This window comes from Pezoporus wallicus, unplaced genomic scaffold, assembly GCF_028554395.1.
Source record: "Pezoporus wallicus isolate ANWC-B61680 ecotype Strahan unplaced genomic scaffold, APGP_CSIRO_Pwel_v1 contig_4191, whole genome shotgun sequence".
Classification (NCBI taxonomy): Eukaryota; Metazoa; Chordata; class Aves; order Psittaciformes; family Psittacidae; genus Pezoporus; species Pezoporus wallicus.
The window spans coordinates 2991477-3006394 of NW_026641383.1; the positions used below are offsets into that span (position 1 = coordinate 2991477).

At 40.1% G+C, this 14918-nt stretch overlaps 1 protein-coding gene across 1 annotated transcript in view; it reads right to left on the reverse strand.

Moving 5' to 3' along the window:
- PCSK2 (proprotein convertase subtilisin/kexin type 2) overlaps window positions 1–14918 on the reverse strand; it is a 108600-nt gene that overhangs the window by 49242 nt on the left and 44440 nt on the right. Inside the window, exons 3-5 of the mRNA XM_057423305.1 lie at window positions 7201–7314; window positions 5431–5539; window positions 3421–3458 (exon numbers count right to left, since the gene is read on the reverse strand). Coding sequence (XP_057279288.1) covers window positions 3421–3458; window positions 5431–5539; window positions 7201–7314 — 261 coding nt within the window. The remainder of the gene's footprint in view (window positions 1–3420; window positions 3459–5430; window positions 5540–7200; window positions 7315–14918) is intronic.

The window sequence follows — 14918 nt, forward strand, 5'->3', positions numbered from 1 at the left end:
AAAAGCAAGTAGCTATACTGCAGCAAGCTGGGAGGGGGTGCTGGGAGAGCAGTTCATCCAGGCCGTGAGCAGGCGCACTCCCTTCCATGTATATAAAATGCATTAAAAAGAGAAATGGAGATTGAAGCAGTAAAACTCAGAAACAGGAAAAAAATATATGGATGGAAGTGCACTCCATGCAATAGGTCATAGTTCAGCAATTTTAGAAGAAAATACAAATTGTTTTTTTCTTTAGAAAGGTTTTTTTTTTTCTCCCTGACCCTCCATTTTGTCTAAGTGCTAACCCCCATTAAACTATTCAAGCAAGAAAACCAGCAAGTCAAAAACATAAAAGCCAAATTAAGCTGAGTAACCAATGCCAAGTTTTTATACTTGAAAATGCTCAAGTGCCAAAAACACCACCTTTGAGAGACTTTCTAATTGCTCCCAATTTTCCAAGCAAGATGCACAGGCACTGCCAGGATATGCAGGCGTTTACACACTTGAGAAACATAAGCTGTAAGCTTTTAATTTCCTAAAAATAATGTAATTTAAGAGAAGGCTGTCCCAAAGTGCAAATGTCGTGAAACACCAAACGTGGTATAGGAATTGTACAAAGGTATCTGCAATTGCTATGCCAGCCCGGAGTGAGTTAACAACTCATCCATGAAGAGACCCAGGCCATTGCATTTTTATGTCCAAACTGATCTTTCCTTCAGCTGGATTTAAGTCTGTGCCTTTAATTCATGACCAAATTACTACCTACTGGGAAAGAAGGCCCCTGTGGTCTCTGAGACACAGTAGATGCTGTCAGAGCAGGATCTCCCAGGGCTGAAGGAGGTCAGTGCAGCCTTGCAGCAAGAGGAGCAGAGGCAGAGTGCAGGTGACCCAAGCCCCACAACCGCTGCGTGGTCCTTGGGCCACAGAGAGATGGCAGAATTTAGCAGCAGGAGCTGGAATTCACCTTGCCCTTCATCAGATGCCTCTCAGACACAGCAACAGCAGCCAGCTCTGTGTGAGGTTACCAAATTTTACTTATCTTGCATATAATGTGTGAATTTATCAGTGCGTTGCTTCCTGTATCCTCTGGTATATCCAGCACAGAATTAAAAGTGAACCTTATGCAGTAAAGATGAACTACACACACACTCAAGCTATTTCTTTTTCTTTCCCCCAGTGCTGTGACAGCCTAGAACTACAGATTTCACAGACAGCTCCTACTTTTCTTTCTGTAAAAAAAACCCATTGGGGTGGTATCTCCTTTAAGAAAGTGATCTTTCAGATGGGGTTTCTGCTGCTCCTTTAAATGACTGCCTTACCAAGCACTTGAGCTTCAGCCTTTCCTCCCGTGTCTGGCTATTGATCTGCCCTGAACAAAATATGCCTAATTCTACATTTTACATTGGCCAATCGTCTTTTGTCCCTCTTGATCCTGATCATTGCTCCACTACTGGACACCTCCTTGCTTGGACAAAGTCCTTCCTACACAAACCTTTTCAGATTGTCATCTCCAGATCAGTTTCCTCCCAAGTCCTTCATGACTTCCATTAAATGTCTGTTGACCCCATGCCCTGACAGCTTTTCTTCTCCTATTTTCATACCAGTGCTTCTTTTCTGAACTCTCAGATTTGTCTCCAGCTCTGCTATTTTCTGATTTCTAGAATCATGTCTGTGCATTGCCATTCTCTGTTTCATTTGCCATTATTTCCAAAAACCTGACCATTGCCATTCATAAAACAATACATTTCTGCTAAGCCTGACAAATATTTATCCATCAAGCAGAAAACATTGTTAGAATTAAAAGAGAAAACACTGTATTAGTGAGAAATCTATTTTAGGTCTCCGGGCATAATCCTAAATTTCACTGTAAACAACAGCAGTGTTCCTATTTGACATTGTATTGGGTATGATGTACAGGCTTTTTGCTTCTTTAGCTGAAACATGACTTCTAAAACCAGAATATTCCCACATACTTTGCCCATTCCTGCTGCTGAAAAGTGAGTAAAAAGTGCATGCTTTGACCACATCATACAACAGAACACAGGCACAGAGCACAATTTCTGCAAAGAAAAGGGCTGCCTTTTACAAACTTCTTTGTATGAATCTATGGAAACATCCTACTGAGTTATTCCACTGGGAGATAATTTTGCAGTTAGGGCACAGGGTTTAATTAGCTGCTCTCAAGTAATTAAGCCAGTTCATAAGAAGTGAAACTGGCTATCCTGCACTTCACCTCTGCGGTCAGCTATTTCCCAAATTCCTTGAGCAATGTAAATGCCTTCAAGATCCATTTATTCTCTACCAAATGTGCTTTGCTACTTGCAACAACAAATAAATTCTCATCCTGTTTGTTATTATTTTCCAAATTGCAAGTACATAAAAATAACTCACAAAAGTATATTACAGAATGGTTTGGGTTGGAAGGGACCTGAAAAATCATCTAGTTCCAACCCCCTGCTATGAGCATGGACACCTTCCACTAGACAAGGTTGCTTCAAGCCCTGTCCAGCCTGGCCTTGAACACTTCCAGGGATGGGACATCACATTTCAGAGCTGTTCTATCTGAATGGCTCTTGTTTTTACCAAATTTCCAGTTGTCTTCATTCTTCATTTAGTTGCAGTTGCAAACTAAACCATACTGCTCAGCTGAAGAACCCTGGGCTTCCTCAGGAAGTCAGAGGCTGCAGGAGAATAGCAAGACCTAAAGCAGAGATACGGCAACCCCTCCAGTAGCGAGCTACAGTTTCTTCATGCCCACTGCCCAACAGAGTGCCACAAGGACACTGGGAGAGCAGTGCACCCCAAAGGCAACTGACAGCCCCTGGGTACTGGGAACCCTTGTAGATGCCTGGAGACAGGAGTGATAGTGCCAGCAGGGTGCTGGTAAAAGGCTGGAATAATTAAGGAAGGTTAAAATCCTCTAGTCCAAAGGTCTGAGTTAGTTTTAAGGAACAATCAGTTGGCACAGCATGTGCTGAGAATACACAATCTGCTCTGTACACGCTTTGAAGCACTGGATCAAATCACCTGTTATGAAGGAATTAAGCTGTTCTGAGAGAATTCAAAGGCTAATACATGCCTTGCCACAGCCCACAGCTCCTTGCCCCTCCAAGTGACAGGTGCATTCTGCATCTTAATAGCAGGATTTACAGCCAATTCCCAGGTTACTTATTTCTGTCCTAAATCCAATACCGCAAGCTGCAGCTTATTTAATGTGAGGCAGCACTGTCATTTCTCCACAGCAAGCCTTGTCACCTTTCCATCCCTGGTACATACAGGCAGTCCCATTTTTAGTCTGCTTCTCTCAATACGAATGTATCATCTGTCAAATAAGCCATTCAGCTATACTGTTGTTCCACTCACTGTTATAAATTTTGTAGCAGAGGGACTATAACAGTAAGAAAATCCACATTTTACAGAAAAAAGTCAGCATGTACTTACGTAGTTTGATGCAAGATCAGGGTGCAGATAATCAATTCCTGCAATAAGATAACGACAGAACAGAAAGCAAAGGTTAAGAGCTTCAGAAAAGATTTTCCAATGGTCACAGAAGAAAACAAGATTCCTTTGCCACCATAGCAAAATAATCATAGTGAATAATGCAACCGACTGAAATGAGATTCCAGTTCTTAAATGTGGGCTTGTATACTGGTGTACCATTTCAGAGGCACTCCCAGCTAGGAATTCCCAATCACTTATGTCAAAATCTAGGTGCCAATTGAAAAGGTGAGCTCAGTGACAAGATTTATTGACCTGCTTTGTGGACTAGATAATTTTCACTTATTAAGGTTAGTTTAAATCACAATTTACCTTTATACAAGTTCTATCAACTCAAAGGATACCCAGACTAACAAGATCAATAACAAGTGGATCGGTACGGGGTATAAAAAGGAGTATTTTTAACCAGTGAAACTGTAAAATAAGTAGACAGAAAATTACCTAAACTAAGGTTTGTCACTAAGACAAACACGTTGGATTATGTGTTTTTAAAAGATAATTTTTAATGTTGTTTAGGACATTTTAGCAAATATCTGAGCATAGGCTTCACAACTTGGTAGAGCGCCGAAGACTGCGACAGGCAGTGATGCAGAATATACTCATTCTAATCCACAGTTTCTTTCTACATATGGCAAATATACAAATCCCAGGGTATAGCATAACAGAAGCAGCAGATCTATACTCTGATGGGATAAGCTGACCTATTACATATCCAGTTAAATTATACACAGAATAGCCACCAATCTCATGTTACATTTTGATCATTACTCTGCCCCATGTCTGCAGCCAACACGCTAACACATGCTCCATTTTATCTGCAAGGACAATGTTGGATTATGGTGGTTATTCCAATCAATGATTACATCCCACTATGTAGAATCTTCAGCACTAGAGCTGCTGGAAGAGACCCAGGTATCTGTGGAGAGCCTTACTGATCCAAATGGTAGACGAGACAACAAAGGTCTCAATGGAATCATGTTATTCAGGCGCTCCTCCAGAGCTACTGGAAGTGAATATAATGCAAACTATCCCACCTCTCTAAAAGCTAAATCTTATGGGCCAACAGCTTTATTTGACCTGACACTCAAATAGTTTGTCATTGTCCCTATTACACTCATGCTCAGCTATTCTGAAAGCTAAGTCCTGTCTCTGTGGGATCACTGAAACTGTGATTTCTCACAACATCACTTGAGAGGCGATCCCTCACACGAGACTGATCTCTCATGAATATACAGATACCTGAGTCTACTTTCTTACTTCCACAAAAAACTTGTCTTAGGGGTAAGCAGATGAGGACAGATCTCAGTTGACCCTAGAAAACGTAAGTGGATCCAGGTATTTTACTTATTTATGTTTTAAATTATTCAGTCACCATGAAAGGAAAACATTCAAAATTTAGCCCAAAGAAAAGTGCTGAGAGACTACAGAGATTTCCTGTAAGGAACCCAAGAGTACAACAGCTGTGATTTCAAGTGTACCTTTTATCTTCACCTTCCCTGAATTCAGCCTCAAATCAGTAATATATTTAATATGCAGGTCTTTATTGACATTGAGCATAAAAGTGTTTAATTATTTCAGCTGTCAAGTACGACTCTGAGAATAATGTAACCCAGAAAATGTTTTCTTAAGTACTTTTTGCACAGCAATTACATCCTCCAGTCAATGCCTCCAGAAGTCAAGGGGAGTCTTTCATTTGGCTTAACGGCCATTATAGTGTGCCCTGGAAGACATCTGAGTGATAATTGCAAACTATTTTTAATGCTTGGATATCCATGCTTCAGCATCCCTAGTGAAGTGTTTATAATATGTTTTCCCTGAAGATCTCAAAGTCTTTATGGAGGCTGGTAGTCTTACCATTATAAGCAACCCATCATTACTTTTAATCTTTCTTTGACTCTGATTACATGGAAAAAGCTACTTAAAATATTACATTAGCATTCAGTCTTCACTTACCATCATCCATAATTCCTATGGTTACTCCCTTCCCTGTGTATCCCAGCTCCCATGCTTCAGCTACATTAAGGTCAAGTCCAGGAGTCCCATCTGCTTGACCAGTGTTAATCTGATACATCCGTGAAAAAGAAGAATAGGTTTTTTTACTGGATAGGCACATTTTCACAGCCACTGAAATTTGCTTTATATCTTTGCATGTATCATTGGTATGGAAAAATACATTCCATTTGCTTTGGAGTGCACATCTGTACATTTTCATATCTACTGCAATAATGCAGTAGTAAACAATCAAACCAAAGCAAAAACCAAAAAACAAACCCTGTGTAAATTCACTTCTTTGTGGTTAAGATTTGGTTAAACCCTGAACTTTTTGGATCAAAAAAAAAGGACTTTTTTACTTAAAATTTCAGGGCAGTAGGTCAAGCCAGAAAAAAAAATAGATCAATGGATTTTACAAAGGATTTTTCTATGAGCAGGAAAGGCTTTTTTCTTGAAGGCGGGGATTTACTGAAATTCATGACCATGAGGTTTAGTACCAGAAACAAGTTCTCTGATAATAAGGTTAGCCCTTCTTCAAATGGTAAAGCTCACTCAATGAGCTTCAAGGGTCTTTTCCAACCTTTTTTCTGTGTGATTCTATGTTTCTGCAATACAGGCAATCCCCTGTACATTCAGGCATTACTCATGTTCACTCTTTTACAAAGTTCTCAAGTTCTGCAGGAAAAATGATACGGATTTCGCTGTCCAGATGCAAAGAATTTTGATTTTGTATCAGACACATCTGATTTCAAAACACATTTTAGTGTACTTTATAATCTAAAAAATGTATAACTTAATACAAATTTTGTTATTTTTATCACTGCAACATTTTGACTGAAGTACCAGAAAGAGTGAATTAATCCATGCTTTATTTTATCATCTCATCAAGGATTAAGCTCCATCCCTGCTAATGCACCCTCATTCACCTGAAAACTCTTGTTTTAGGGGAAAAAACGCCAACCCTATTGGGTGGAATCATTAAACATGAGAAATGGATTAAAAGGAAAGAGACTATGAAACACTACTGCTAAGCAAGATAGACCCTTCCTAAGTTAACAAGGCAGCACTGCATTTACTAAGTATTTCATCATAAATAGGCTGCAAGATTAAAACTGGCCCAAAGTACTTTATCAACCTTTTATATAATTTTAGCTACTTCTATGTAAAATTTTTTCTTGTATGACTGAAGACTTCTCCCTATAAAATGACACATTAAAAATGAAACAGTTTAGCAAAATATAAATTTCTTTTGACATTAGCTTAAGCCAAAATTCATCAGTTTTCAGCTGTTCTGCTTTTGACAGATTTAATTAATATTTGTATTTCCATAGGACAAGAAAAACCTCAACTTTTTCTAGCCAATATAGGAGAAATTTCTGTTATAATTCTGTAACAATGATTTACCTGGCAACAACTCAAAGACATGATTCATATGCAGTTTTAGGGGTCACATCAGCACACCAGGAATGCCCACAAGACACCAATACAGTTCTCTTTCAAGCCTTCTAAGGATCTTTCCATAGACTGAAATGAAATTTAGCTCTTGAAATGTGCTGGGTCTTCCCAGCATAAAAGAGGTACAGTTAAACACAAGAGGATCAAGCCTTAGATGCATTCCCAAGTTCTTGTGAGATATTTGGAAAGAACTCTTGCAAAACATTGCAACAGCACAGAATGGCTTGAATGTAGATTATGTAGTTATGATTACTGTGACTTTCTTGCAAAACTCACCAGGTACCATTGCTTTGTAAATAAAGGATCGTTCATGTTGATGTCGATGTCGTTGATATCTCTGTATCCTCGCTTCCTTCTGCTGAAGCCTTCCTGTTGAACAGCTTTCCGTACCTGGAAGGGTTAATTTTTACATCTTTAGCTCAACATTCTTCACCACATACACAAAGGTTTCGTAGCCTAGTTTTCATGGGAGATAACGATTATGAAATCACACTATTTGTGTCTGTGCCACTCCTTTGGCACAGACACCAGTGACTGATTTGACTGATTTCAGTCAAAATTTGCAAGAGGTAGAGAGTTGCAGGACTACTACAATGGCTGCACAGGGAAGAGACACCCAGAAGTGTCCTATCTGGAGGAAAACTACAGCTTGAACATATTTTAGACACCCTGCGATGTGGGTAAGAAAGAGACCCTATCCAGGCATCATTATTATCATCAGTCTTCTTGCTATACTTTTTGCCACCAAAATGAAAACATTGTTCTTATTAGAAGTTAAAATTATTTAACTAATTCTCAATATGTCACTGTTCCAAGCTGCAGGCATTTGAGAAAATGAGCATGCAGGTTTCAACCATGCTTTTGCTTTTCCAGATTTTTCTCCAGGGTATTTTCAGAGTACTAGATCGCCTTTCCTGCCAAAGAGATTTGCTGGGAGAAAAAAATCTGGCATTGTGTGCTTTCATCATACTCCTGAGGTTCTGAGAAACATGTCGTGTAAAGCAATCTCCTTTCAGGGATTATCCTTGCAGTAAATGAGTGATAAATAAATACACTGGCAAGAAAAACTAAATGGGAAAAAAGCCATGAAATGACCATGCTGTCTGAAGTGTAAGACATGGAAATACTGGTTATGAAACACAAATAGCCATAGTTTTTCAGAGGTAATTCCCTTTATGAACAGCAAATCCAGGAGAACATTAACCAAGCACTTTAGAAAATAAGAAAAGTTAAGAGACACAAATATGTTTGGAGGCAAGAACTACAAATGTGAGGCCATAATCACCTTATCTGCACCCGTGTATAGGTGCACTCTTAAAGGAGACCAACTCAGTGGTTGTAACTGGAGTAATAGCATGTGCTAACATATTCACAGACCTTGCAGAAGTGCTGCCAAGTCTGGCATACTCTTTTGTACTCTTTAGCTGCCCACATGGAACCCAGAGAGCAAGAAGAGTCCCATCATTTACTTTAAAAATAGGTAGGTTAAAGACATCTAGCCTTCTTGATCAAAGAGGAATGCTTAAAACCATAAACTGAGTACATCTTGAGGTGCAGCAGGAAGACAGTAAGACCCCTAACACTTCCTTAGGCATTTCCTTGAAAAAAACAAATACATGGTTATTAAATAAATCCAGTAACTCAGAGAACCACTTCTACATGTGCGGCTTTGGCATTTCTGATTAATGCCGCATATGGGAGGTACACCGGTGTGTCACAGTAACTCACACAGCATCAGTCTAAATCAACAGAGGAGAAATTAATCCAAAGGCTAAATCAGATCTTGTGTCAGTTGAGTCATTCTTGGAGGTGTCCTTCTGTCGCTGTTAATTAAAGCAGAAGCCTCAAAAGACAGTGCTCAGTGAGGTGCCTAAGGCTGAGATGAAACTGGAATCTAATGGATGGGGGCTAAAAGCTGTTTTCCTCATGGCTATACTGCTTCATTATTATAACCCTGAAAACCTAACATCAATTCGCAATGAGCAGGATGAGGCAGTGTGCCCTGAAAAAGCAGTATCAAATGTGCCTGAAAATCTACTCATCTGAATTCTAACTCCTTAAAAGTAAAGGTACCAAATGATAAAATATTGAATTGGTAGGTGCTTTCCTTTATATGTGTATTTCCATTACTTGAGCAGGTTCATTAAAAGCAGAACAGATTGAAAATTAAGAATAAACCTTATGCAAAATAAGCTGCAAAGAGGACAGTGATTAAGTAGGACCAATACTAGGTGTACATAGTGGTGCAGGTATCTGCACAGGGTAAAGAAAGTTATAAGCACACTGTTTGATACCTCTAAGATAAGGTTCAGTGATGCCATGGAGACAACAGAGCAATCACCTGTCATTATGCCTTCCTCCGTTACCACCCCTGCCTTTCTGCTTGCGACTGCAAACCCCGAGCTGTCACCACAGAAAATAACTCTGAACAGAAGCCAACCCTCACTTAGAGGGATGCCAGAGAAAAAGATTTCATGCGTCTGCGCTCCCACGCAAGCTTGCTGGCTCTGCAGGACCTGCTGCATTAAGGCACTGAATGAGGGTTCAGTACAAAAGGACTTCTACTAATTAAAAAGCAGTGCTGTGGAGCCCTGGCTTTTCTTTAAGAGAACCTGGAGGAAGTGAGGGAGAAATGTGCAGAAATAGCACAGGCTGGTTTCTCTCTCCTGGATCACCTCATGTGTCTGGTTTGTTCCATCTTCACAATAAAAGAGAATTTATTTTCTGCATTATATTACATTAGATTCCAATTTCCTGAGACAAGGGAATATACTCCCCAAGGAGGTATAACCTTCTCTGAACTAAAACCACTCTGTAGGCTGTTTCCTCATTGTTTCGTATGGAGGAGGGTGTATGGGATGTTACCATCCACAGATCTAACAGTCTCAGAAATTCTGAAGCCTCTTTTTCACTACAGAAAAAAGAGGGTTGTCCTCACTTTTGCAAATGATGGTAACTTGTAAAACAGCATCCAGAAAATGTCATGAAATGAGTCAAAAGGTTTGGATAAGGCCTTGGCAGCTTCTCACTTACGTAAGCTACAAATTGCCTCATTCAGTGGCCTTGTATTAGGATCTTACCCAGCATGAGGTAAGAGCTTGCCTTCCCCCTGGTGAAAAATGTGTTTAAAAAGTAATAGTCCCCAGACAAGATAATTTCCTCATATTCAAGAAAAAATCCCAATAGAATAAATTTGGAAAAAGATGATGTGAATCAAATTAATTGAGTGGAGAACTGCCCATTTAGGGCTGCAGATAGCTGGCTCAGGAGAATCCCTCTCTTCTTGCCAACTGCGTATCTACATTAGAAAAATGGTGGCTATCCAGAGCTGAAAACTTGGGCTTTCATATCTAGTCTAGATCAGGAGAGCCACATCTGATTCTGCTTCTATTTTATGAGTTTCCTAGAGAAGAGGAGGCCTCCCCGAGATATCAGTAATGTAAATGCATTCAGGATCATGTTGCAGGTATTACATCTCCAAAACACATATAAGAACACCTTTACATGTGCAACAGTAGAAAATAACTGGAAAACATTCTGATCTTGTAATAGCCATAATCCCATGTACTTGTGTCAAGTGCCGACCTGGAATTCAGCCCTCAATCCTAAACACAATGCAACCTCACACCACCTTTCAAATACTTCTCTAACTGAAGCAGGAAAAACAGCATTCATTAAGACTTGGGCTTCTGATAATAGCATTTCTAAATGACTTGAGCCTGTGAAGCATGCTACGTATTAGAAACTAGTGAAGGAATGAGATTTTCTTACTAAAATAGCCTGAATTTCACCATTTCAAAAGTAGGCCTAGTTATCAGCAACAACTGCCTTTTCCTTATTTCATTCTTAATTTATTTATTCCTTTTTTCTTTAGGACACAGGATTAAGTAGAGAACAAATTCTGAGCATCTCCTTTATTAGTATGGGACTTAAATCATGTAAAAGTTACTAGCTATGTTGTAACGAGAATGAAGGTCATGTATCAAAGAAGGTAGCCCATGGATGATAAGATCTTTACAAGGAAAAAAAGGTTCAAGTATTGATTTTTAATGTACTTACGCATAGGTGCATAAAGTCACTTGGATGGTAATAAACCAGCAGGATACTGATGCAGAACAAATTAACAAAATAATCAATTGACTGCAATACTGCTCTGGGAGGGCCAGAAACCACAGCACTCTAACTGTGCTCTATGCTCCTGTGAATGCCAAGATAATCAGCTCCTCGTTTTGATGGAACAGAGTTAATTGTACTGGTGAGCTCCTGCAGTTAAATGACTCTGTTATACTGAGCATAAATGACAGATATACTAAATTACACCAGCGGGTCCACAAAAGTGGAACAGTACACACAACCCCGACCTCAAGAATCAAGAACTTCAGGACAGGAGAATTCAGGCCAAATTCCAGAGGAAAAGGGGAGTCTCACTGGTGACATCTAGTAGGCATGGATTTTTAGAAGCAAACATAGCAGTGAGATCATCAGCCAAAGAAGCAGTGGTTCTTTTTTCTCTAAAGCCTCAAGGTCAACACAGGTCTGCTCCTGAAGGTGAAATAAAGAAGTCAGGCTGGTGGTTGGACTTAGGCCCTATGAGAAGGGTACTGAAGATCAGTCTCCCATGAAGCTGGTTTGGAACAGTGTGTCCAAATTCCAAAGGCATCATCAATTAAACACCTTTAGTTAGTGGAAAGCTGTCCTGCCTGTGGCTATCATTAATTTCTGGTATCCAAAGAAACAGGGAGGCAACAAAAGATGGAGGCAGAGAAGTTCAAGTGAGACAAAGTGATGTGCACACCTAACTCCCTTTGAAAAGTAACAAGAATGTGGTATCATGCACCTACAGCAACTCCCTCCGGGGGCCTAAGTAAACACGTTTAATTTTACTACCCACTTCATGTAACCTAACAGGTATATTTATTAGGGAAATACAATCCCACTCACAGAGTACACACTCATTACCTGTTTTGTCTGACAGCTGCTTGCTGGTAAGCTCTGAAGATGTCAGAGAGGAGCACCCATCTCACATTCTTCTGCGTTTTTGTTAAAGCCCCAAAGTAACCAAGTTTTGTGTGACCCTGCACTACAAAATAAAAGGAATAATGCCAACCCTCCTCGCTAGCAAAAAGAAAGTGCAGACCTACTTGAACTGTAACTAAAGTCAGATGAACCAAACCAAACTGAATCACTTTTAAACGGCAGTGGGGACAGCTCATTTCTGCTACTGAACCGACAGCCTGGGGTGGTGAGGCTGCTAGACTCCATCCAGCCACAGCAATGCAGAAAATTGATGCCTTTTGCTCTTGACACAGCTGGATCCACCTGATTGCAAACTTCCTGAACCTGTTTCAAGGCCCAGAAAGAATAAGCAGGGATGTCAGGGGGCTTGTGTGTATCACTGACCATCCAATATTTATTAATCAAATGACAACTGCTCCTCTGATGCAAGAGAATAACTTTCAAAGGTTCTCATGAATCTCTCCATACATAGCAATGAGTCACTGTTGTTAACTGTAGGTGTCTCTGGAGGATTACTCATAACAAAGTCTCCGAGTGCCTCTCCTACCTGTATCCATTCATCCCTGGGGAGTTTTCTGTACAGGGACTCTCTCCCCAAGCTATCTTGCCACTTCTTGTTGGCAGAGTTAGAGACACTGAGCAAAGATGCAGCAGCTGCTAAATCACAAGTCTGAAAGATTTCATGAAAGTAAAAATGCATCTCTCTCCATCAAAATACCTGTGTCGCTCTTGTTTTATACATTTGAAATGGCTGTTTTCTTAATGACAAGCATAGACAGAATTATAGTTCCTTTGATTTACGGGAAAAGTCATGCCTGTGGTAAGATATGTCAATTTCTCATTGTTCTTAGCCATCCTTCTACCTTTCTGTTACATTTCTGTTTTGTTACTAGTTGAAACGGTGTCACTGGATATCAAAGTCCTGCTGCTTTTTTCACTTATTACAATTAAATGTTCTGGATCGGTTCTAGTTTTTCGCTTTCTCTAAACAGCCCCATCTGCCTGCCCAAACACTTGTAAGTGTACATAGACTGTAAGCACATACTAAAGCCTCTGGACACTTACGCTGTCCCCAGTCATTCCTCTTGGGATGTCTTCACAGTTCTATTTGACTCCAGCTTGTGCTCTTTGAGCTTTTTTCCCCTCTCTGGATGTGGTATTGTAAAGTGCCACACTCCCAGCAGAACAAAACAAGGACAAAACACTGCACCATTAAACTCTGACAAAAGACTGCTACCAATTGCCTTGCACAGCAAATCCTGGCACAGGAGCTGCTCACTAACTCCTCTGCAAAAAACACTGAAAATCATAACACCGGAGGCATGGCCACTTAGGAAACTGCCCCAGAAGTTTAGCATCAATCAGGCATTAGTGACATACGAACAGCCTGAACTCAAAGGTTCCATGCAGACAATTAACCTTTCATGATGGAAACACAATTGAAAGAACTTGTGTTTCAACCAAGTTCATATTTTTTTATAAAAAATATGCAAGAACTGCCTTGCTTCTGCCTTATTTTGTGACCTTTTGTTTTCTGATATTAGCTCAGTGCTTGGTAAATAAGGAGCTTTCAAAAATAAAAGGAGGGGAAAAGAAATCAATATTTTTGTCCATTTAGCAGGCCTCTCACAGTTCAGTGACATTCAGGAAGCAGTGAGTAAAGAGACAAGGAATCAATGTCTAAGAAGAGGCTGCAGATCATACTCAAGCTGCTCAGCTAAGCAATCAATAGCGCTCCTCTAGCTTCTACTTTGAAATGCAAGTGAGTTGTTTAGGCTGCAATGTAAAATGAATGCTGAGTATGGATGGTCTGCCACGGGAAATGCCAATTTATTAAACCAGAAATTTTCACAGGATCATGTCCTCTTTGACAAAGCTTTTTTTTGCTCTAGGATAAAATTTATTAAGGAGAAAGACTGCGACAGAGAAACAGCCCTGGATATCTTGATATGGAGTGCACTGCCTCAAGAACAAACAAACCATTTCACACCTCAGTTTGGCATCAGGGCCATATCAGGATCCACACTACCACAGGCACTGGCTATTCTAGGAACTCCATTCTTTCTTATTTCCCACTTTTTCTCTGCTTAGACAAGCCAGCAAAAAAGCAGAAGCTTTTCTGAAATCATAAGGAGTTTCCAAAGCAATGAAAAACTGCTTCTTATTCTACAGACAGAAGCTGGCATTACACGTTATGATATATAATGACCAGAAAAGTCAAAGTAATTTATATTTCAAACTATGTCTTATTGCAAGACAGCAGGACAGTCACCGCGGTTACAAAATCAAAGACCTCTGTAAGAAAGAAATTCCCCCCGAGATGGGCTATAACTGCAGGCATTAGTCTCTCCAGTGGATTTGGAGAGATTGCAAACCACAGGGACACTTTATCAGCAGCTTGGGGGTAAATTTTGCACTTTGCTCTCTCACCAGTTACACTGGGCCACAGAAGCGATCAGCCTCTCCAAATCAATCCGAGCCACCACCTCTCTGTGCAGGCGTAAACAACAGCATGCCTGGTGACAGAAAAGAAAATCAGGCCCCGTGCATGTAGGGCACTATCAGCTGCACATCCTGCCTTCTTAGCTGCAGAATTAGTTGCTACAAGTCACAGTTTTCCCTTCTATGACATAGCTTTGCCAAGTACTACAGATATACCTTTCTTAAAACATCATTCTTCAGCACCCCCCCCTTTTTTCTTCTTCCTCAACAGCAAAAGTCTTTTCATAGAGTGATTTTTACTTATTACAAAGGCCACCATCAACCTTTGAGGTGATACCCAAAGAAGGTAGGTCTAAGTTATATTTGCAGCCTCTCTGTGGTCTAAAAGGGTTTTAGTTTAAATGGGAATCAGGTCCAGTTCATCTTTAAGATTGTAAACCTTTTGGCATTAAGACTAGCTTCTGGATATATCTTGCAGTACAAGAGAGAAACGTGTTCACTTGGTGCTGAATCTCCTAATTTAATAAATCCCTCTT